The sequence below is a fragment of the Pristiophorus japonicus genome, chromosome 5 (assembly GCF_044704955.1).
Source record: "Pristiophorus japonicus isolate sPriJap1 chromosome 5, sPriJap1.hap1, whole genome shotgun sequence".
NCBI lineage: Eukaryota > Metazoa > Chordata > Chondrichthyes > Pristiophoridae > Pristiophorus > Pristiophorus japonicus.
Window position 1 is genome coordinate 228787685 of NC_091981.1, and position 24818 is coordinate 228812502.

The window sequence follows — 24818 nt, forward strand, 5'->3', positions numbered from 1 at the left end:
AAGTTGCATCCCAGTTGATTAATTCTATGATTTTATCGATATTGGATCATTATTATTAGCAATATTCTAAAAGAAAATGATCTTATTCAGTGGCTTTGTATGTTGGAGCACATGAGTGGTGCCATTAAGTGCAGCATTTGCCCAGTTCCTCCATCATGAGTTACCTCTCTCAGCCAGACTATTGTGGGAAGGGGTGAACAGACCAGTGCCTCCCTAAAGCAAAAGGGAAAATTGGAGTGAGATATGGCTGTGTCTTTCACATACAAAGGCGTTGAATGACAAACATTTTATTTTAAAATAACTGGAATCAACAATTTAGTAATACAAGCAAGAGGCTTCAAACTCTTAATTTTTTAGGAATGATTTTATCATAATTGTAAAGGATTTGAAGGGAAAGTAGCTTTTTTTAAACTGGTTTGTTTTGAATGATTTTTAATCCTAGATGTTTTCTGTAATTGCCATCCATTCAACTCAATGGCTTTTTGCTATTTTCTAGAAGATGATTCCATATAAAGTCGCTGAGAAGCATCATCTGAAACATACCAGAGTAATGTTCGAGCAATGAAGCGATAGGATGATAGATAGCTCAAGGATCTCTGTCAGAAAGAAACAATTAATGGTGACGGTGAATATCTCCCGATTGACTGCTGTAACTTTGGCGGGAGATCGCTGGAAACCCCAGATCCACGTGTAATCAGGCTTTCCACCAATCATCTGCCAAAATGCTGATCAGGAGAATCCTCAAAGAAACTCCGGTGATAATCTGTTCGGTACAATTCCATGGACAATGGGCAGTTCCAATACCTCACTCAAGTGGCCTTTCTTCATGCATGAACCTGCACAGTGAGTGTTGGCAAGCCATTTGACCGTGGGTAGGGTATCTTGACCAAACCAATCCTGTCCATACATGTGTGCTTTCCAACAGGAGTTGCTGGACAATGTTGAAGAGCAGATCCACTGGCTTATTTTTTGCCCTCTTTAGTGCAGTGACACTCTTTTTAATTGTAATGCCCTACTCCCTCCCAGGCTCTGCACAGGCCAGGGTTCTTACTTGGGACCTTCTTCGATGACTCAGTTTCACAACTTCCAAGTGACCCATTTGGGAACCTTTGCTATATTGCTGTTTAGTGCTTTTTTTTTAAAAGCTGCCTTCCAGTGAAGCTGTGTTTTGGTGGCTATGGAAATTCTGAGTTGGAGTTTAGATATTAAATTCAGCAAAACCAATATTTTAATAAATTAATTCTAAACTAATTTTGACAGATTTTGTTGTTCATTTAAATGTAATTTTTAAGTTAGTGCTTGGGAGTTTCCTTTTGTAGGTGGAAAATAACATGATTACACTGTTTTATTGGCTTTTGAATGAGGTGCACTTGAAACACTGATTTATTAGTGAGTGCCTGTACTGTGTATTGCAGTTCATGAAGCATCATACCTCTACTAACTACTTGACATTTGTATATTATGTATGTGTAAAGCTCAGCAGGTTTTTTTTATTAGCTTGAACAAATTGTACATATTCCTCAAAAATGTAAATATAAACAAACTTCAAAAAAATTGAAACTCTCTTCCATTTCAGATTTATGAAGTGCATAAATTAGTTAATTAGCTTATTTTTCTTAATCAACCCCACTCCACTTTTCTGCCCTCCCTCCTGCAAGTCCTGACTTGATGAGGTATGGTTCTGCAGGTGCTGGTCACCAGCTGGTATGTCACCAAAGTGACCATCAACTGCGAGGAAAATATTATGGCCAATTCTGTCCTGTGCTCATCTGTCAATGCAGTTTTCCAAGTGGAGCCAGTTAATAGCACACAAGAATGGGAGCCATGGCTGATTTTCCTCTCTTTACTCCAGCATCACTAGTGCCCTTACATTACTTGGGCTAGGATCAAACTCAAAATAGAAAATCTGCAAAAGGACATAGACAGGCTAAGTGAGTGGGAAAAAATTTGGCAGATGGAGTATAATGTTGGAAAATGTGAGGTCATGCACTTTGGCAGAAAAAATCAAAGAGCAAGTTATTATTTAAATGGATAAAGTTTGCAAAGTGTTGCAGTACAGCGGGACCTGGGGATACTTGTGCATGAAACACAAAAGTTTAGTGTGCAGGTACAGCAAGTGATCAGGAAGGCCAATGGAATCTTGGCCTTTATTGCAAAGGGGATGGAGTATAAAAGCAGGGAAGTCTTGCTACAGTTGTACAGGGTATTGGTGAGGCCACACCTGGAATACTGTGTGCAGTTTTGGTTTCCATATTTACAAAAAGATATACTTGCTTTGGAGGCAGTTCAGAGAAGATTCACTAGGTTGATTCTGGAGATGAGGGGGTTGACTTATGAGGAAAGGTTGAGTAGGTTGGGCCTCTACTCATTGGAATTCAGAAGAATGAGAGGTGATCTTATTAAACGTATAAGATTATGAGGGGGCTTGACTGGGTGGATGCAGAGAGGATGTTTCCATTGACAGGGGAGACTAGAACTAGAGGACATAATCTTAGAATAAGGGGCGACACATTTAAAACTGAGATAAGAAGAAATTTCTCCTCTCAGGGGGTTGTGGATCTGTGGAATTTGCTGCCTCAGAGAACTGTGGAAGCTGGAACATTGAAGAAATTTAAGACAGAAATAGACAATTTCTTAAACGATAAAGGAATAAGGGGTTATGGAGAGTGGGCAGGGAAGTGGAGCTGAGTCCATGATCGGATGAGTCCATGATTGGATCAGCCATGTTCTTATTAAATGGCGGAGCAGGCTCGAGGGGTTGTATGGCCTACTCTTGCTCCTATTTCTTATGTTCTTATAAAATAAACTTACCTTAATGGACAGGGTTTTTAATATAAAAATGTATGATTAAATTTAATTTTTCTATGTTTTAAAACTCTTCCGCTCACAAAAGTAAGCTAAATGCCTGTTTTTACCAGGTGTAAAAGTTTGAAGGATATTCGCTGGGCAAGAGTTGGGCAAACTCCCGCGCAAATATCCTTTTCCTGGGGATGCGGAGGATCTGTCAAAATGACAGATCGGAAAAGCTGGTTTCCGGAGCATGCGCATCGCGCACTTTGCACAGACCCGGCGAGGACGGAATTTTCGGCACAATGTATGTGCAGTTAGAGAGCTGAAAATCACTGCCAATGCCCCTTGGGTGAGGCTTTAGAGGTCTAATGCCACCATGCAACCCAACCCCAGTAATGGAGTAAGTGCCTTCAGAAGAGAAAGAGGACAAAAAATCATCAAAAGAAAATTGCCACTTTATAAATGTCAAAGTTTTAAGAATGTTTGTGAACATCATTACACATCAGAGGCATGAGACATATTGCTAACCCTGACAATTGCCAGTGGGGAAAAAAATCACCTAAAAGGAACAGATAAATGTCACAAACAATTGAAAGAGTGATTGAGTTCAAAGCTGTAATCTAATCTTGATAATCTAACCTCGAAGTTTGGACGATGTTATAAATTGTTTTAGCATTGTCCTAATTTATGGCATATCCGATGCCCTGAAAGGGATCATTTATTCTCTAGGGAGCCGTAGCTTCTCTTGGAAACATAAGGCTCAATTTTGTCCAACCGCTTTTTTCAGTGCACTTACCTTAAGTGCGCCGACTTTGCGTGCTGGAAACGGCGCCGGAAAAAAAGTCGCCCCATCCTGGCCGCTCTTCCGAGTCTCCGGAGTCCCAGCGTGGTGTGCATTGTGCAGTGGGGGGCGGAGCAACAGGCCAGCGCAGAAAGCAGTGCCGGCAGCTATGCACATGTGCAGTGAAGTCTGCATGCATGCTCCTGCCCTCCCAGAGTGTCCTGCGGGCTGTGAGCAGGACCCGATGCTCGCAGCCCCTATCCCCGGCTGAAGGGATGCCCCAATCTCACCGCACCCTATCCCCGGCCGAGTGATCTCCTGCACTGGCCAACCGGCCCACTCACTTCCTGGGCCAAGGTAGGACTTCAGTTTTATTTTTTATTTATTGATGGTTGTGCTTGAGAGTTTTGATTGTGGGGGGGGGGGGGGGGGATGTGAGGAGAAGTGTTTTTTTGGGGGGGGAAGCGAGAGAAAGAGTGTTTTGATGGGGGAACTTTTTATAAAAAAAAAAAAAAAAAAACTTGATTCTGGCATAAAGGTAGGACTTCTACTTTTTATTTGTTATTGATTGATTCCTTATTACTTTTTGTGGTTTGTTTAGTGCTTTGTAAGTCTTGGTGCAAGTCCTCAGCTTCCTTCTATTTTTTTATTTGTTATTGAATGCTTATTTTTGTGCTTTGTTTAGTGCTTTGGAAATCTTGGTGCATTAAATGTATTAACCTGCGCCGATTTCTGAACTACCCACAAGGTTTTTCAGAGCTGGCCACATACGCTGACCTTAGTCAATTTGGAGTATGTTTTTGCTGGCCAAAATGGTATAAATGGCCAAAACTGGCAAGTGTCTGGGAATGCCCCTTTTGGGAAAAAAAAACTGAACTAAAAAAAATCGTACCTAACTGACTTACTCTGGAGCAAATATTTTGGGGCAAATGGCATTTTTTAACTTACACCAGAAAAAACAACTTATTCCAAAAAAATTGATGAAAGTAATGGCCAAAATTGGGCCCATAGAAACATAGAAATTTACAGAGCAGAAGGAGGTCATTTCGGCCCATCGTGTCCACACTGGCCGACAGAGCCACATGGTCCTTGGTCAGCAGCCCGAAAGGTGACATATAAACCTATGAACAATGACGGAAAGGCAAAGAGCACCCAGCCCAACCAGTCCGCCTCACGCAACTGCGACACCCCTTATACTGAAACATTCTACACTCCACCCCAACCGGAGCCATGTGATCTATTGGGAGAGGCAAAAACCAGATTAAAAGCCCAGGCCAATTTAGGGAGCAAAAAATCTGGGAAAATTCCTCGCCGACCTATCCAGGTGATCGAAACTAGTCCAGGAGATCATGCTGGCCGTATTCTATTCCCTGATGTACTTACCATTATATCTGCGCCGTCCAACAAAAGGTCATCCAGTCTAATCCCAGTTATCACCTCTAGGTCCGTAACCCTGCAGGTTACTGCACTTTCAGTGCTCATCCAACCATCTCTTAAAAGTGGTGAGGGTTTCTGCATCCACCACTCTTCCAGGCAACGAGTTCCAGATCCCCACAACCCTTTGCGTAAAGAAGCCCCCCTCACATCCCCTCTAAACCTTCCACCAAACACCTTAAAACTATGCCACCTCATTATAGACCCCTCCACCAATGGAAATAGGCCCTTACTATCCACTATTTCCAGGCCCCTCAATATTTTGTACACCTCGATGAGGTCTCCTCTCAACCTCCTCTGTTCCAATGAGAACAAACCCAACCTATCTAATCTGTCCTCATAATTAAGATTCTCCATTCCAGGCAGCATCCTAGTAAATCTCCTCGGCACCCTCTCTAGTGCAATCACGTCCTTCCTATAATATGGCGACCAGAACTGCACGCAGTACTCCAGCTGTGGCCTAACCAAAGTATTATACAATTTAACCATAACCTCCGTGCTCTTATATTCTATGCCTCAGCCAATAAAGGCAAGCATTCCGTATGCCTTCTTAACTACCTTCTCCACCTGGCCTCCTACTTTCAGGGATCTGTGGATAAGCCTGCTCCTGAAATTCTGGCTGCACTTCAGTCCCATACTCCTGATCTTTGGACACCCTGTGCGGAGGGGAGCAGGTAGGTCCGAGGGCCTCCTCGTAGGACTGCTCCTGGGCACGGCCAAGGGTGCCATCAGCCGGTCCAGGCAGCGGGCGGTTGAGGGGGTCGTTCAACCTGACTGCCTGCCTCTCTTCCGCGCGTACATCCGCGCCAGGGTGTCCTTGGAGATGGAGCACGCGGTGTCCACCGGTACGCTCGTGGCCTTCCGCGAAAGGTGGGCACCGGAGGGACTGGAGTGCATCGTCACGCCCGGCAACCAAATTTTAATTTGATTTTATGTTTTAAAGTTTAATTTGTTTTAATTGCCGGTGTTTTTAGTGTCCCCCCTCCCCTTTTATAGGGGGCACTTGGAGGAAAAAATAAGATTTTAGTGCCCAAAAAAAACCTTTAAAAAACAAAACCACCCCCCCCCCCCCAAAAAGACACAAAAAAAGGGCCTTGGAAATGTTTGGTGCGCCCCCCAGATCGGGGGGACACCATTTTATAATTTAATGTTTTATTTTTCTCCCAAAAAGAGTTCTGTGGATAAGCCTGCTCCTGAAATTCTGGCTGCACTTCAGTCCCACACTCCTGATCTTTGGGCACCCTGTGCGGAGGGGAGCGGGTAGGTCCGAGGGCGGCCTCGTAGGACTGCTCCTGGGCACGGCCAAGGGTGCCATCAGCCGGTCCAGGCAGCGGGCGGTCGAGGGGGTCGTTCAACCTGACTGCCTGTCTCTCTTCCGCTCTTACATCCGCGCCAGGGTGTCCTTGGAGATGGAGCACGCGGTGTCCACCGGTACGCTCGCGGCCTTCCGCGAGAGGTGGGCACCGGAGGGACTGGAGTGCATTATCACGCCCGGCAACCAAATTTTAATTTGATTTTATGTTTTAAAGTTTAATTTGTTTTAATTGCCAGTGTTTTTAGTGTCCCCCTCCCCTTTTATAAGGGGCACTTGGAGAAAAAAATATGATTTTAGTGCCCAAAAAAAAAAATTAAAAAAAAAACAAACACAAAAAAATACAAAAAACAAAAAAAAGGGGCCTTGTAAATGTTTGGTGCGTCCCCCAGATCGGGGGGCCATGATTTAATGTTTTTGTTTCCCCCAAAAAAGTTCTGTGGATAAGCACTCCAAGGTCCCTTTGTTCATCTACACTATTAAGTGGTCTACCGCCTAATGTTATACCCTTTCCTTATTAGCCCTCCCAAAGTGCATCACCTCACATTTCTTTGAATTAAGTTCCATTTGCCACTCCTCTGCCCACCGGACCAGTAGATTGATATCCTCCTGCAGCCCATGACTTTTCTCTTCATTATCAACCACACAGCCAATTTTAGTGCCATCTGCAAACTTCTTAATCATACTCCCTATATTCAAATTTAAATTGTTGATATATACCACAAAAAGCAAGGGTCCCAATACTGAGCCCTGTGGAACCCGACTGGAAACATCCTTCCAGTCACAAAAACATCCATCAATCATTATCCTTTGCTTCCTACCTCCAAGCCAATTTTGGATCCAACATGCCACTTTGCTCAGTATCCCATGGGCTTTAACCTTCATGACCAGTCTACCAGTGGGACCTTATCAAAAGCCTTGCTAAAGTCCATATATACTACATCGTACGTACTACCCTTATCGACCCTCTTGGTTACCTCCTCAAAAAATTCAATCAGGTTAGTCAAACACGATCTTCCCTTAACAAATCCGTGCTGACTAATTAATCCTTGCCTTTTCAAATGCAGGTTTATCCTTTCAGCATTTTTTCCAATAATTTTCCTACCACTGAGGTTAGGCTGACAGGCCTGTAATTACTCGGCCTGTCCCTTTCTCCCTTTTTAAACAAGGGTACTACATTAGCAATCCTGCAATCCTCCGGCATCATGCCCAGATCCAAAGAGGACTGGAAAATGATGGTCAAGGCCTCTGCTATTTATCCTTTTACTTCGCTCAACAGCCTGGGATGCATTTCATCTGGCCTGGGAACTTATCTACTTTCAAAGCTGCTAAACCCCTTAATACTTCCTCTCTAACTATATTTATTTAGTCCAGAATATCACACTCCTCCTTGATAGCAGTCTCTGATTGCCTCTTTCCTTTGTGAAAACAGATGCAAAGTATTCATTAAGAACCCTACCAACATCTTCCGCCTCCACACAAAGATTATCCTCATGGTCTCTAATGGGCTCTACCCTTTCTTTAGTTACCCTCTTACTCTTAATATATTTATAGAACATCTTCGGGTTTTCCTTAATTTTACTGGCCAAGAATTTCACGTGCTCTCTCTTAGTATTCTTTTTAATTTTGCCTCCTAACTTTCTATATTCCTCTAAAGATTCTATAGTATTTAGCCGTTGGTATATGACATAAGCGTCCCTTTTTTTCTTAATCCTCCCCTGTAAATCCCTAGACATCCAGGGGGCTCTAGAATTATTTATCCTAGCCTTTTTCTTTTAGAGCACATGTTTGGCCTGAGCCTTCTGGATCTCCTCCTTGAATGCCTCCCACTGTTCAAAAACTGATTTACCCACAAGTAGCTGTTTCCAGTCCACTATGGCCAAATCACTCCTTAAATTAGCAACATTAGCTTTACCCCAATTCAGAACTTTTGTTCCAGGCCTATTCTTGTCCTTATCCATAACCAAGTTGAATCTGACTAAATTATGGTCACTGGCACCCAAGTGCTCCTCCACTAATACCCCTTCAACTAGCCCAGCTTCATTTCCCAAAACTAAATCCAAGACCGCCCCCTCTCGTGTTGGGCTTGCTACATACTGACTAAAAAAGTTCTCTTAAATGCAATTCAAGAATTCCACACCCCCTCTATACCCTTCACACTAAATTTGTCCCAATCAATATTTGGATAGTTAAAATCCCCTACTATTACTACCCTATGGTTTTTGGACTTCACAGCAATTTGCCTACATATTTGCTCCTCTATCTCCCTCCCACTGTTTGGGGGTCTATAATACACGCCCAGCAGTGTGATCATCTCTTTTTTATTTTTCAATTCGACCCATACGGCCTCATTTGATGATCCCTCTAACATATCATCCCCCCTCACTGCTGTAATAGTTTCTTTAATCAGTACTGCAAATGTCCCCCCCTCTTTTTACCCCCTCTCTATCTTGTCTAAAAATCCTGTAGCCAGGAATATTGATCTGCCAAACCTGCCCCTCTTTCAGCCATGTTTCTGTAAAGGCTATAATGTCATACTCCCAAGTGTCTACCTGTGCTCTTCGCTCATCCGTCTTATTCGCTTTACTCCTTGCATTAAAGTCTATACCATTCAGCACAGGAAGACCTCCTTGCTTACTACATACTAAGCCCTGTTTCCTCTGTCTTACAGATTTGCTTTCTAGATTCTTGCTATCCAATTTCTGCTTTACTTCCTTCCCTTTTGAATTCGTTCTCAGGTTCCCATACCCCTGCCAAGCTAGTTTAAACTCTCCCCAACTGCACTAGCAAAACTCCCCGCGAGGATATTGGTCCCGGCGCTGTTGAGGTGCAACCCATCCAGCTTGTACAGGTCCCATCACCCCCAGAAGTGGTCCCAATGCCTCAAGAATTTAAAGACCTCCCTCTTACAGGCTTTCCAACCATGTGTTCATCTTCTCTCTCCTTCTATTCTTATACTCATTAGCACACGGTGATTACTACCTTTGAGGTCCTACCCATTAATTTTCTTCCTAGCTCCCTGAATTATTCCTGTAGGACCTCATCCCTCATTTTACTGATGTCGTTTGTCCTGATATGGATCACGACCTCTAGCTGTTTACCCACCCTCCTCCCCCATGATGCCCTGCATCCGCTCTGTGACATCCTTGAGCCTGGCACCAGGGAGGCACAAAACCATTCAGGAGTCACATCTATGGCTACAGAAACGCTTGTCTGTTCCCCTAACTATAGAATCCCCTGTCACTAGGGCTCGTTTGTTCTTCGTCCCTCCCCCCTGTGCAGCTGAGCCACCGTTATATCTGAGTAAAAAGTGTGTAAATTTGTAGAAAGAGTTACGAGATTATACTGGTGTACAATGCTGCTCCAAGGATTCCTACCCTTCAAAAATAGTTCAGCAAGCAGCAGTGAAAAGTGAATCTGTTTTGTGCTTGAACTTGTGTAGCATTCAACAGTTAAATGAAAAGTGAATATTTTATTTCAGACCTGTTGTTAGAAATTTAAGGAAGTAAGATTTTAACGCATCACCAGCACAATTTTAAAAAATGTCCTCAATTTTAATGTGACAGAAACCTCCCAGGCACCAACAGAGAACATATTAGGACTCGAGGCGGGTGATTTTGGTCTACTTACCGACCCGTTTGAGCTTAAAAATGAGGTGCTAAAGGGTTGAAAATTGTATTTTGGTCTTTGAGTTATTAAAATTTCTTTTAGTTGCTATTTGTATATTCTGAATTGTAAAGAGGCTTTTCACTTGTATTTGTTTCTGCATGGTGCTGCTTCTAGCTATCCCACTCTGGGGGGAGGAGGGAAAAATAAATGGAGCTGCAGTTGGAAGTTGAGAGATTGGAAGGGTGTTTGCTTGGAGAAATCCTTATCCTCTCAACAGAGTTTATAGGCCCAGAACAACATGCCTGTAGTCCTTACATTGCTTAAGGAGGCTTCAAGTCTCTGGGCAGGCTGGGACAGAGTTGTGCCACATCCTGAAAGAAGACCTAGAGCCATCCGATACAACTAACACAACCTGTTACAACCAGATTATTACTGCCCTTAGCTTCTTTGCCTCCAGCTTCTTTCAGGCTGCTGCAGGGGATATCAGCAACATCAGCCAATCCACAATCCATGCTTATGTTAAACAGGTGACTGATGCCTTGTTTACTGGAGCAAGACATTCACTTTCCCCATGAACATCTGAAAGCAGCAGGATAGGACACTGCGGTTCACATAACTTGCAGGATTCCCCCAAGTCCAGAGTGCCGTTGGCTGCACCCATGTCTCCATGACCTCCTTCATATGATGCAACCACCACCTTGAATGTGGGACTGGTATATGATGACCAGTCTACACATGTCTGTTCCCACTTTCCTGGCAGCTGCCATGACACTTTTATATTGCATCAGTCAACCATTCCCCCACTGCTTGTCCCATCACACCAAGTTAAAGGCAGGTTGCTTGAAGACCAAGGCAGCCCACTGCACATAGAAACATAGAAAATAGGTGCAGGAGTAGGCCATTCAGCCCTTCGAGCCTGCACCAACATTCAATATGATCATGGCTGATCATGAAACTTCAGTACCCCATTCCTGCTTTCTCTCCATACCCCTTGATTCCTTTAGCCGTAAGGGCCACATCTAACTTCCTTTTGAATATATCTAACAAACTGGCCTCAACAACTTTCTGTGATAGAGAATTCCACAGGTTCACAATTCTCTGAGTGAAGAAGTTTCTCCTCATCTTGGTCCTAAATGGCTTACCCCTTATCCTTAGACTGTGACCCCTGGTTCTGGACTTCCCCACCATCGGGAACATTCTTCCTGCATCTAACCTGTCCAATCCTGTCAGAATTTTATGTGTTTCTGAGATCCCCTCTCATTCTTCTAAATTCCAGTGAATCTAAGCCTACTCGATCCAATCTTTCTTCATATGTCAGTCCTGCCATCCTGGGAATCAGTCTGGTGAACCTTCGCTACACTCCCTCAATAGCAAGAATGTCCTTCCTCAGATTAGGAGATCAATACTGTACACAATATTCAAGGTGTGGCCTCACCAAGACCCTGTACAACTGCAGTAAGACCTCCCTGCTCCTAAACTCAAATCCTCTGGCTATGAAGGCCAACATGCTATTTGCCTTCTTCACTGCCTGCTGTACCTGCATGCCAAATTTCAATGACTGATGTTCCATGACACCCAGGTCTCGTTGCATCTCCCCTTTTCCTCATCTGTCACCATTCAGATAATATTCTGCCTTCCCGTTTTTGCCACCAAAGTGAATAACCTCACACGTATCGACATGGTGTTCCGCAGCTCTACCCATACAGATCCCATATCATCCAAGCTAATGTCCTTCCTTACTATTGCATTAATCTCCTCTTTAACCAGCAACGCTACCCCACCTCCTTTTCTTTTCTGTCAATCCTTCCTGAATATCGAATACCTCTGGATGTTGAGTTCCCAGCCTTGGTCACCCTGGAGCCATGTCTCCGTAATCCCAATTACATCATATCCGTTAACAGCTATCTGTGTGGTTATTTCATCCACCTTATGACGAATGCTCCTCGCATTGAGGCACAGAGCCTTCAGGCTTCTTTTGTTGATACTCTTTGTCCTTTTAGAATTATGTTGTAATGTGGCCCTTTTTGATTTTTGCCTTTGATTTCTCTGCCCTCCACTTTTCCTTATCTCCTTTCTACCTTTTGCTTCTGCCCCCATTTTACTTACCTCTGTCTCTCTGCATAGATTCCCATCCCCTGCCATATTAGTTTAAACCCTTCCCAACAGGACTAGCAAACACTCCCCCTAGGACATTGATTCCAGTCCTGCCCAGGTGCAGACAGTCTGGTTTTTACTGGTCCCACCTCCCCCAGAACCGGTTCCAATGTCCCAGGAATTTGAATCCCTCCCGCTTGCACCATTCCTCAAGCCACGTATTCATCTTAACTATCCTGCTATTCCTACTCTGACTAGCACGTGGCACTGGTAGCAATCCTGAGATTACTACCTTTTGAAGTCCTACTTTTTAATTTAACTCCTCGCTCCCTAAATTCAGCTAGTAGGACCTCATCCTGTTTTTTTTACCTATATCGTTGGTACCTACATGCACCACGACAACTGGCTGTTCACCCTTCCCCTCCAGAATGCCCTGCAGCCACTCCGAGACATCCTTGACCCTTTTACCAGGGAGACAACATACCATCCTGGTGTCTCAATTGCAGCCGCAGAAACGCCTATCCATTCCTCTTACAATAGAATCCCCTACAACTATAGCTTTCCCACTCTTTTTTTCCTGCCCTCCTGTGCCGCCCATAGTGCCATGAACGTGGTTGCTGCTGCCTTCCCCTGATGAGCCATCTCCCCCAACAGAACCCAAAGCAGTATATCTGTTTTGGAGGGAGATGACCGCAGGGGACCCCTGCACTACCTTCCTTCCACTGCTCTGCCTGATGTTCACCCATTCCCTATCTGCCTTTGTAACATTTATCTGCAGTGTGACCAACTCACTAAATGTGCTATTCACGACATCCTCAGCATTGCAGATGCTCCAGCGTGAATCCATGCATAGCTCCAGTGCCGCAATGCGGTCTATCATGAGTTGCAGCTGGATACACTTCCTGCACACAGAGTAGTCAGGGACACTGGAAGCGTCCCTGATTTCCCACAAAGCACAGGAGGAGCATAACATGGGTTTGGGTTCTCCTACCATGACTTAACCCTTAAAGTTACTTAATTTAGCAACAATGCCAAAGGTTTCTTACTGATAAGAAAAAGATAAAGAAAAAAGAAAAACTACTCACTAATCAACCAGCCAATCACTTACCCGCTTGGCTGTGATGTCATACTTCAATTTCTTTTTACTTCTTTGTTTTACCTTTGGCCTCGATCTCCTGAACTGCTGCTCCACTGACTCCCCGCGCCCTTTTATCAGGGCCTTGATCTCCCGGCGTGTGTTGTTCCTCCGACTCGCCGTGTCCTTTTATCAGAGCCTCGATCTCCCGGCACACTTGGGCCGCAAATTTCTGGGGTCTGTGGGGACGTGATCGGAGGCAGGTTGGGTGGGAAATTTATAATAAATTGGAGCGGGTTGGGAACCCACCGCCATCCCGCCCTTCATGTGCCTTTCCCACGGGCGTGTTTGCCATTGTGGCAGCAACCCCACTGGCAGAGGCTGGTGACCTAACTTAACTGATTATCAGCTCATCAGACCTGAAAGTGCCTTTTTTTTAGCCTACTTTCAAATTTCCCTGCAAAGCCGCGGGATTTCTGCAGCTCGGGAACCACGTCTATGAACCTGAGGCGGGAGTTGAGTGGCCATTGATCGAGCTGATTCGTTGACAGCATGAAATGTGCAATAAAAGCTCCCACCTCACAGCTGATCACTTTGCTCAGGCAGATGCTGCTGCTGACTGCATTGCCAGCCTTGATTTAGCTTTCTTCAGGCTGCAAGTGTTTCCAGCAAAGTCGCCACCCAGTCTCACCTCATTAGTCGAACCTATCATACCATTGACAGATTGCTTCGGTCATCTCTACTTGACCTGCCTTCTATTCCATCAGTCTGGATGCTGCTTATACTGTTTCACCTTGGTCCTCAGAATTGGACCACGATGAGCCCCAACACCAGGCACACCAGCACCACCAACAACAGCACCATCAACCTTTTCCTCAACCACTTAATGCTGTACAGGACACACGGGCATCAGTGCAGGGCTGTACCAACACCGGGTATACAGGCAGAGGATGAGCTTCCTCAATATGAAGGAGCAGCAGTGCCAAAGGAGGCTCAGGCTATCATGATGGTTCATCGCAGATATTTGCAGATTGCTAGAGAAAGACCTGCAGTCCAGAGGAACGGGTGGACATCCCTTAACAGTGGCAGTCACAGTCACCAGTGCCCGCAACTTCTTCACCTCAGGCACCTTCCAGGGATCTACAGCAGACATTTGTGGCATCTTGCAATCGGCCAACCACAGATGCATCACACAGGTCACTGATGCCCTGTTTGACAATTCGGCCAATTATATCAACTTTGCCACTGATGAAGCCAATGTTGCAGAGTGGGCGCTCAACTTTGCCACTTGGCTGGCTTCCCACGGGTGCAGGGCATCATCGACTGCACACATGGCAATCAGGGCACCCTATCATAACCCAGGAGTCTTTGTCAACTGCATGGGCTTCCACTCTCTCAATGGGCAACTAGTCTGCAACCATAGGAAGATCATCATATATGTGTGTGCTAAATTCTCTGGCAGCTGTCATGACTCTTTTGTCCTTCACCAGTCCAACCTCCTTCAGCTCTTCGATCCTCCAAACAGACTTTCTGGCTGGTTGCTTGAAGACGTGGCTCATGACACCTTCGAGGAGGCCAAGTACTGAGGTCCAGGAGAGATATAATGAAAGTCACATTTCCACCAGATGTGTCATAGAGCAGACAATAGGCATGCTGAAAATGCACTTCAGATGTCTTCACAGATCTGGAGGAGCCCTTCAGTACGCACCCGCCCAAGATTCCAGAATCGACGTGGTCTGGTATGCCCTGCACAACATAGTACAGCAGCGAGGATTAGTGCTACATGAGGAGCAAGGCACTGAGCACACAGCCTCTTCAGAGGAGGAGGATGAGGAGGAGCATTAGCTGGAAGACGAGGAGAAGGAACTGGTGAGCCAGATCCCACCAGCACCCGAGCACATTGCTGCCCAGGAGACCAGGGATGGCCTCATCATGACCAGATTTACCTAACTTTACGCAGTACACCCATACGGCTGCAACATGCTGTGCCAGGTTGGCACTATCCCATATCAACACCATAAAGGATCCCGTCAATGACAAAGCCATTCATTTCACACTGACCACCATTGCTGGAGGTAAGGTTATGTCTCACCATTCAATGTAACTCACTAAGTCACTTCCAAAGGTGCACACATATTTGTCCAAGTGGTGAAAATAAAGATTTTTATGACTGCGATCACATTAATGGAAACTTGACATTAACATTGAATAAAACATCCAAGTGGCTACCCTTGTGTGTCATCATTCTCTTGTGAGTGCTTCTACAAGGTGCTACCCACTGTGCCTTCAGCAGAAGTCGAGGCAGGCTGCTCACTTCTATGTTTAGACACGCTTGGTGGACATCCTCTGGGTTTTGGAGCCTGTGATGGCCCCGCCAAATTCTGCTCCTCCTGCGATTGTGCAGGGGAAGACTTGACCATTGCTGTCTGAGGAGGCATCCAAACATCTTAACCTTCTAAATTACAGAGAATACAACCCTAGTTTGTGTTGTGTATCTGCAAAGCATGCACTCCCATGTTCCGCCACCAGGAAGCGCATCCCCTGAAGTCCCAAGGGATCCCAGCATCCCTTGGGAGCACTGTATATAAGCCGGCCCCTAAGGCCTGTTCCTCACTCTGGAGTGTCTTAACAAAGACTGCGGTCACTGTTACTTTAACCTCCCTGTGTGCAGTCTCATCTGTGTCAGGAGCACAACAACTGGCGACGAGTATACGAATCCAACGCAAAGATGCAGCAAACTGTGGGCATCCTGGAGAAGTTCTTGGAGGGTGAGGACTGGGAAGCCTATGTCAAATGGCTAGACCAGTACTTTGCAGCCAACAAGCTGGACGGAGAAGGAAGCGCTGCAAAAAGGAGAGCGGTCCTCCTCACGGTCTGCGGGGCACCGACCTACAGCCTCATGAAGAATCTTCTGGCTCTGGTGAAACCCACAGATAAGTCATATGAGGAGCTGTGTACACGGATTCGGGAGCAGCTTAACCTAAGGGAGAGCGTGCTGATGGCAAGGTATCGGTTCTACACGAGCCAGCGATCTGAAGGTCAGGAAGTGGCAAGCTACGTCGCTGAGCTAAAGCGACTTGCAGGACAATGTGAGTTTGATGGCTACCTGGAGCAGATGCTCAGAGACTTTTTTGTACTGGGCATTGGCCACAAGACCATCCTATGAAAACTTTTGACTGTAGAGACACCGACCCTCAGTAAGGCCATTGCGATAGCACAGGCGTTTATGTCCACCAGTGATAATACCAAACAAATTTCTCAGCATACAAGTGCTACCAATGTTCATAAATTAACTGGAACTGTGTTTGCGAGCGGAAATATACAGGGCAGAAACCATGAGTCTACAACTGCCAGTAGGCCTCAGGTGACCCAGTTGACTCAGAGTCCACAAAAAAGGATGAATGCAAGGCAATTCATACCTTGTTGGCATTGTGGAGGCTTCCATTCAGCCTATTCATGCCGCTTCAAAATGTATGTTTGCAAGAGCTGTGAAACAATGGGGCACCTCCAAGGAGTTTGCAGACGAGCTGCAAGCTCTGCAAAACCGCCATGTGGCAGAGAACGATCGGTCCATGGTGGATCAAAGCAATTTCAAGCCTCAGAGACAGGAGGCAGATGCTGAAGTACACTGGGTGCACACACGTTCGACAAAATGTCCACCTATAATGCTAAATGTAAAATTGAATGGCTTGCCCGTCGCCATGGAACTGGACACTGGCGCTAGCCAATCCATCATGAGTAAAAAGATGTTTGAGAGACTGTGGTGCAACAAGGCACTCAGACCAGCCCTGAGCCTCATCCACACAAAACTGAGAACGTACACCAAAGAGCTTATCACTGTCCTGGGCAGCGCCATGGTCGAGGTCACCTACGAGGGCACGGTGCATGAACTGCTACTCTGGATTGTCCTGGGCGATGGCCCCACACTGCTTGGAAGGAGCTGGCTTGGCAAAATCCACTGGAACCGGGATGATATCTGAGCGCTATCACATGTCGATGAGGCCTCATGTACCCAGGTTCTTAACAAATTTTCTTCACTTTTTGAGCCAGGCATTGGAAACTTTTCCAGGGCGAAGGTGCGGATCCACTTGGTCCTAGCGGTACGACCCATTCACCACAAGGCGCGAGCGGTACCTCACATGGTGAGGGAGAGAGTGGAAATCGAGCTGGAGAGGCTGCAACATGAGGGCATCATCTCCCCAGTGGAATCCAGTGAGTGGGCCAGTTCAATAGTTCCAGTACTCAAAAGTGATGGCACGGTCAGGATTTGCGGCGATTATAAAGTAACTATTAATCGTTTCTCGCTACAGGACCAATACCTGCTACCTAAGGCAGACGACCTATTTGCGACGCTGGCAGGAGGCAAGACGTTCACCAAGCTCAACCTGACTTCGGCCTACATGATGCAGGAGCTGGCGGAGTCTTCGAAGGGCCTCACCTGCATCAACATGCACAAGGGACTGTTCATCTACAAGAGATGCCCGTTTGGAATTCGGTCAGCTGCAGCGATCTTCCAGAGAAACATAGAGGGTCTACTCAAGTCGGTATCAAGCATGGTGGTTTTTCAGGATGACATATTGGTCACAGGTCGAGACACCATCAAGCACCTACAAAACCTGGAGGAGCTCCTCCAGCGACTGGATCGCGTAGGGCTGTGGCAGAAGAGGTTGAAATGCGTCTTCATAGCAACAGAAGTGGAGTTTTTGGGGAGAAAGATCGCGGAGGATGGCATTCGGCCCACAGACGCCAAGACAGAGGCTATCAGGAACGCACCCAGGCCACAGAATGTCACGGAGCTGCGGTCGTTCCTGGGACTCCTCAACTATTTTGGTAACTTCCTACCGGGGTTAAGCACCCTCTTAGAGCCCCTCCATGTGTTATTGTGTAAAGGTGAGAACTGGGTATGGGGAAAAAAAACAAGTAATTGCTTTTGAGAAAGCCAGAAACATTTTATGTTCCAACAAGCTGCTTATATTGTATAACCCGTGTAAAAGACTTGTGCTCGCATGTGATGTGTCGTCGTACGGAGTCGGGTGTGTATTACAACAAGCCAATGCTGCTGGGAAGTTGCAACCTGTCGCCTATGCCTCCAGGAGCTTATCTAAGGCCGAGAGGGCCTACAGCATGATTGAGTAAGAGGCATTAGCGTGTCTGTTCGGGGTAAAGAAAATGCATCAATACCTGTTTGGCCTCAAATTTGAGCTGGAAACCGATCACAAACCCCTCATATCCCTTTTCGCTGAAAACAAGGGGATAAATACTAATGCCTCAGCCTGCATACAAAGGTGGGCACTCGCGCTATCAGCATATAACTATACCATCCGCCACAGGCCAGGCACTGAGAACTGTGCGGATGCTCTCAGCCGGCTACCATTGTCCACCACGGGGGTGGAAATGGCGCAGCCTGCAAACTTGTTGATGGTGGCGCAACTTGCAAACTTGTTGATGGTCATGGAAGCGTTTGAAAATGATAAGTCACCTGTCATGGCCCGCCAGATTAGGACTTGGACCAGCCAAGATCCTCTGCTGTCCCTCGTAAAAAAACTGTGCACTGCATGGGAGCTGGGCCAGCATCCCCGTTGAAATGCAAGAGCTAATCAAGCCATTCCAGTGGCATAAGGACGAGCTGTCCATTCAGGCAAACTGCCTGTTGTGGGGTAACCGCGTAGTGCTACCCAAAAAGGATCTCCACAGCACACACCCGGGTATAGTAATGATGAAAGCGATAGCCAGATCCCACGTGTGGTGGCCCGGTATCCACGCTGACTTAGAGTCCTGTGTACGGCAATGCCGCGTGTGTGCTCAGTTGAGCACCGCGCCCAGAGAGGCACCACTAAGTTTGTGGTCCTGGCCCTCCAGACCATAGTCGAGGATCCATGTCGACTATGCGGGCCTGTTTCTCGGTAAAATGTTCCTGGTGGTGGTGGATGTTTTTTCAAAATGGATTGAATGTGAAATAATGTCGGGAAGCACCGCCACCGCCACCATTGAAAGCCTGAGGGCCATGTTTGCCACCCACGGCCTGCCTGACATACTGGTCAGTGACAACGGGCCATGTTTCATCAGTGCCGAATTTAAAGAATTCATGACCCGCAATGGGATCAAACATGTCACCTCGGCCCCGTTTAAACCAGCCTCCATTGGGTAGGCAGAGCGGGCAGTACAAACAATCAAACAGAGCCTTAAACGAGTCACAGAAGGCTTACTTCAAACCCACCTGTCCCGAGTACTGCTCAGCTACTGCACGAGACCCAACTCACTCACAGGGGTGCCCCCAGCCGAGCTACTAATGAAAAGGACACTTAAAACCAGACTCTCGCTGGTTCACCCCAACATGCATGTTCAGGTAGAGAGCAGGAGGCAGCAACAAAATGTAAACGATGGTCGCGCCACTGTGTCACGGGAAATTGATCTGAATGACCCTGTGTATGTGCTAAACTGTGGACATGGTCCCAAGTGGATCGCGGGCATGGTGATAGCTAAAGAAGGGAGTCGGGTGTTTGTAGTCAAACTAGACAATGGTCAAATTTGCAGAAAGCACCTGGACCAAACGAGGCTGCGGTTCACAGACTGCCCTGAACAACCCACAGCAGACACCACCTTTTTCAAGCCCACACATCCAAAGGATCAAAGACACCGCCCCGGACCAGGAAATCAAACCCATCATGCCCAACAGCCCAGCAAGGCCAGACTCACCCAGCAGCCCTGCAGGGCCAACAACACGCCAGCCCAGCGAGGGCACAGCCAACACACCAGAACAGACATTTGTACTGAGGCGGTCCACCAGGGAAAGAAAGGCTCCCAACCGCCTCACCTTGTAAATAGTTTTCACTTTGACTTCGGGGGGAGTGATGTTGTGTATCTGTAAAGCATGCACTCCCATGTTCCGCCACCAGGGAGCGCATCCCCTGAAGTCCCAAGGGATCCCAGTATATATAAGCCGGCCCCTAAGGCCTGTTCCTCACTCTGGAGTGTCTTAATAAAGACTGAGGTCACTGTTACTTTAACCTCCCTGTATGCAACCTCATCTGTGTTAGGAGCACAATAGTTTGTGTAATCGCTCCTTTATAATTTAACCTTTGGAGTCCAGGTATCATTCTGGTAAACCTCCAAGGCCAATATATCCTTTCTAAAATGTGGTGCCCAGAACTGTTCACAGAACTCCAGGTGTAATCTAACCACGCTTTGAACAGCTGAAACATAACTTCTATCCCTTTGTAGTCCAGTCCTCTCGATATAAAGGTCAGCATTCCATTAGCCGTTTTGATTATTTTCTGTACGTGTTCATGCCATTTTAATATTCTATGTACCTGGATCCCCAAGTCTCTTTGGGCCTCCACTGTTTCTAACTTTTCACCTTTTATAAAGTACCCTGTTGTATCCTTTTTAAGGTCCAAAGTTGATGGCCTCCCATTTGCCTACATAGAAATCCATTTGCCACAGATTTGCCCATTCACTTAATAAATTGTTAATTTGTAATTTTATGCTTTCATCTACACTGCCTACAATGCCGCCTATATTTGTGTCATCAGCAAATTTGGATATGTGACTTTCTATGCCATCATCTAAGTCGTTAATAGATACTGTGAATAGTTGAGGCCCCAACACAGATCCCTGCGGGACACCACTGGTCGTATCCTGCCAATAGCGAATCTGCCCATTATCCCGACTCACTGTCTCCTGTTGCTCAGCCAATTTCCTAACCAGGTCAATAATTTGCCCTCAATTCCATGGGCTTCAACTTTAGTTAACAGTCTCTTATGAGGGACTTTATCAAATGCCTTCTGAAAGTCCATATAAATAACATCCATAGACATTCCCCTGTCCACTACTTTAGTAACTTCTTCAAAAAATTCAATCAGGTTTGTCAGGCATGACCTACCTTTTATAAACCCATGCTGGCGCACTTTGATCAGCTGAAATTTTCAAGCTGTTCAGTCACCCTATCCTTAATTATAGATGCTAGTAATTTCCCACAAACAGAGCCAACTGCTCTATAATGCCCTGTTTTCCCTCTCTCGCCTTTCTTAAAGAGCAGAGTAACATGCGCAATTTTCCAATCTAAAGGAACAATTTCTGAATTGAGAGATTATAATTAAGGCATCTGCAATGTTTCTTTAAAATCCTGGGATGCAAACCATCTGGCCCTAGGGATTGGTCACTCTTTAGTGCCATTTTTTTTTCCATTACTGTTATTTTGCCCAGGTTAATTTTGTTGAGTCTGTACCCCTGATTCACTTTGAATTTCTGGCATGCTATCCTCTTCCTGTACTGTAAATACTGACACAAAGTAATTATTCAACATATCTGTCATTAATATCATTACAATATCACCGTTATCAGTTTTCAAGTGGCCATCGTTGCTCCTGACTATCCCGTTTTTCCTAATGTAGTAAAACATTATTTGTGTTGATTTTGATATCCCTTGCAAGTTTCTTCTCGTACTCCCTTTTAGTAGCTTTTACTATCTGTTTTGTCACCCTTTGATGTTCTTTGTATCTTTCCCATTCACCAGGATCTGTGCTATTTTTTACATCTTTGTATGTTTTTTCTTTTAGATTTATGCTGCCCCTTACCTCTTTAGTTGTTCATGGCTGTTTTTTTGGCCAGTAGAGCTCTTGCCCCTCAGGGGTATAAACTGGTTCTGTGTCAGAAATTATTTTTTGAACGCCTCCCACTGATCATCTGTCATTTTACCCATTAACATTTGCCTAATTTACTGTGGACAGTCTCTAGCTCAGCATATTGATGTCAGTTTTACCTAAATCCAGAATTGTAGTAGCTGTTTCGCGTTTCTCCCTTTCAAACACTGTTGAACTCGATCATGGTATGATCACTATTAGAAAAATGAGTTAGATGAAGTCCTTACTACTAGGGGAATCAAGGGGTATGGTGAGAAAGCAGGAATGGGGTACTGAAGTTGCATGTTCAGCCATGAACTCATTGAATGGCGGTGCAGGCTAGAAGGGCCGAATGGCCTACTCCTGCACCTATTTTCTATGTTTCTATGTTTCTATGTTTCTATGTTTCTATGTTCACACATTGTTAGGCTGTTAACTAAATCTAGCTCATTACTCATAACTAAATCTAATATAGTATGCCCCCATGTTGGTTCTAGGACATATTGTTGCAGAAAACTATCCTGGACACACAAGAAATTCACTACCTTTCTGAGATGTGCTAGTCTGCTTATCCCAAAATATATGAATGTTAAAATCCCCCATTAAAGCCACTCTGCCTTTACTACATGCTTGTCTAATCTCTGCATTTATACATCTAGCACTTCACAGCTGCTACCAGGGGACCTATACACAACCCCTACTACAGTCTTAAATCCTTTCCTATTTCTTAATTCTACCCATAAAGTCTCCACTGCTTGCTTACCTCTCATTATATCCTCGGTAAGAATAAAAGTGTTTATTAATGATAACATTGATTCTGTGTATGTATAAATATTAAAAGTGTAGATTATACGGAAAGGCTGCAGTATTTAAAAAAAATGGAAGCTCACAGGCTTCCAGCATGGCCTGTTTGTGTATTGTGTTAATTCGAAAGCAATTAACCTAATCAAGAGATGGCTGGGCAGACACATGGGTGAGGAGAGCCAATAAGGAACTGCCCCGGGACCAAGATCCAATCCTGAGGCTTTCTGAGGAACAATGGCTTTGAGAGGTATAAGAACGAACTCAAACCACAGTTTGCAATTTTTTTTCTCTCCTGGACACACGGCAAGACCTCCTGCTCAAAGACCAGCCAAAACAGCAGGCCATGTGTACATCCAACCAGCCAGAGGGAAATAAAGTATATCGCTTTTGATTCTAACCTCATTGTATCTCTGTTGTAACTAAGGTAGATCCGTAGGATAATTGACAACTGCTGTTAGATGTGTATGTGTTTTTAATAAACTGTTCCGAATTATTTTAAAATAATCATCTCACTGTTAATTTAATGCCAGAGATTTAGAAATCTTACACCTCTCTTATCATTGAAATTATTTCATCCTTAATCACTAAGGCTACTCCTCCCTCTGCCATTTTCCCTATCTTTCCTGTAGACCTTATAACCTGGTATATTTAGTTCCCAGTCCTGACCACCTTGTAGCCATGTCTTAGAAATGGTTACCATGTCGTACCCTTTAAGTTGAATTTGCACCTGCAATTCATTGAATTTATTCCTTATACTCCATGCATTTGTATAAAGAATGCTTATTTGGGCCACACTGCTTAGCCTGTCCTTCAGTTCTAATGCTTTACTCGCATGTTTCTTCGTTCTCTCTCCTGGTTTATTCACTGTATATCTTTTCACTTTCCTTTTACCTGTAGCACAATTTCTGACTGGTACTCTATTCTCTTCCCTTTTGTTTGTTTTTGAACTATTATTTGTATTACAATTTCCACCTGAGCCTTCATTTACTAGTTTAAAGTCCTTGTGACCGTCCTATTTATCCTTTCCTCTAGGATCCTGGTCCCAGCTTGGTTCAGGTGGAGCCTGTCCATATGGTACAATTTCCTCCAGTTCCAATACTGGTGCCAGTGACCCATGAAGTCGAACCCCTCTTTCCCACACCACGCCTTCAGCCATGTATTCATTTCCCTAATCAGCTTATCTCTATGCCAATTTGCATGTGGCACAGCTAAAAATGCAGAGTTAATAACTCTTGATGTCCTGATCTTTAATTTAGCTCCTAGTTCCTGGTACTCCCGAAACAAGACCTCTTATCTACTCTTTCCTATGTTGTTGGTCCCAACATGGACCACAATGACTGGATCCTCTCCCTCCCTCTCCAATATCCTTTCAAGCCCGTTTGAGATGTCCCTCACCCTGGCACCAGGTAGGCAACTTAGCATGTGGGACTCGCGATCCTGCTTACAAAGGATGCTATCTGTCCCCCTAATTATTGAATCCCCTACAACTACCACATTACGCTTCCCCTCCTCCTCCTCCTCATCCCCCCTTTGGACAGACTCCTGTGTCAAGGTGCCATTTTAGCTGACCTTCTGACAGTCTTTATCCTTATCCTCACAGGTAGCAAGTGCATTGCACCGGTTGAACAGGATCAGTTTCTGTGGATCCTCGTTCTCTATCTCACCTGGGTTTCCCTTACTCGGCACACTATCAATCACATCAACCCTATTCTGATCCTACATCTCTCTACGAGGTGTGACCAAAGTCTGGAGCAAACTGTCCAGATACTGCTCTACCTCCCTTATGTGTCGGAGTGTCTCCAACTCGCACTCCAGCTCAATATCTCTGAGCCGGAGAGATTCGAGGCGGAGACAACTACCACAGATGTGCTTGCTCGGGACTGTCTCACTGTCCACAAACTCCCACATACTGCAATCCAGGCACACAACCTGCTCTGCCATATTTTAATCTAGATTATTTATATTATTTATATCTACTTAAGTTTTTTTTACACACTAACTTGCACTAAGCATTAAAACAATGGAAAAAAATGATAAATGCTTCTATTTATTAGACTACTATCTAAACTTACCAAAAATAAACTTAAGACTTGTCCTGGTCTGATCCAGGTAAATAAAACAGTTATAGTTTAGTTTGTTAACTATTAGATTTAGTTTAATTAGATATTTACCTGTAACACAAAGCACTACAATATTTGGAGGCAAAATGCAACACCTCCATCCCCCTCTGCTCTCTCCAAATTCCCAATTTTAACACTTTGTTTAGAAGCATTCCGTTTAAGACGACTCTGTGCGGAC

General features: G+C 45.2%; 1 protein-coding gene across 1 annotated transcript; it reads left to right on the forward strand.

The window, feature by feature from the left end:
* The first annotated feature begins 13912 nt into the window (after positions 1-13912).
* On the forward strand, positions 13913-14940 carry LOC139264150 (putative nuclease HARBI1). The gene is made up of 3 exons (XM_070880236.1): positions 13913-13986; positions 14126-14674; positions 14778-14940. Exons 1-3 carry the CDS (start codon positions 13913-13915, stop codon positions 14938-14940), a joined length of 786 nt encoding a protein of 261 aa, XP_070736337.1.
* Positions 14941-24818: the final 9878 nt, after the last annotated feature.

What these genes read in the sequence shown, in the direction of transcription:
- LOC139264150 (XM_070880236.1), top strand. Translation starts at nt 13,913, where the DNA reads ATGAGCCCCAACACCAGGCACACCAGCACCACCAACAACAGCACCATC. An exon ending in TTCCTCAACCACTTAATGCT is followed by an intron (nt 13,987 to 14,125) that starts GTACAGGACACA and finishes AGATATTTGCAG; the next exon opens with ATTGCTAGAGAAAGACCTGC. An exon ending in GACACCTTCGAGGAGGCCAA is followed by an intron (nt 14,675 to 14,777) that starts GTACTGAGGTCC and finishes ATGTCTTCACAG; the next exon opens with ATCTGGAGGAGCCCTTCAGT.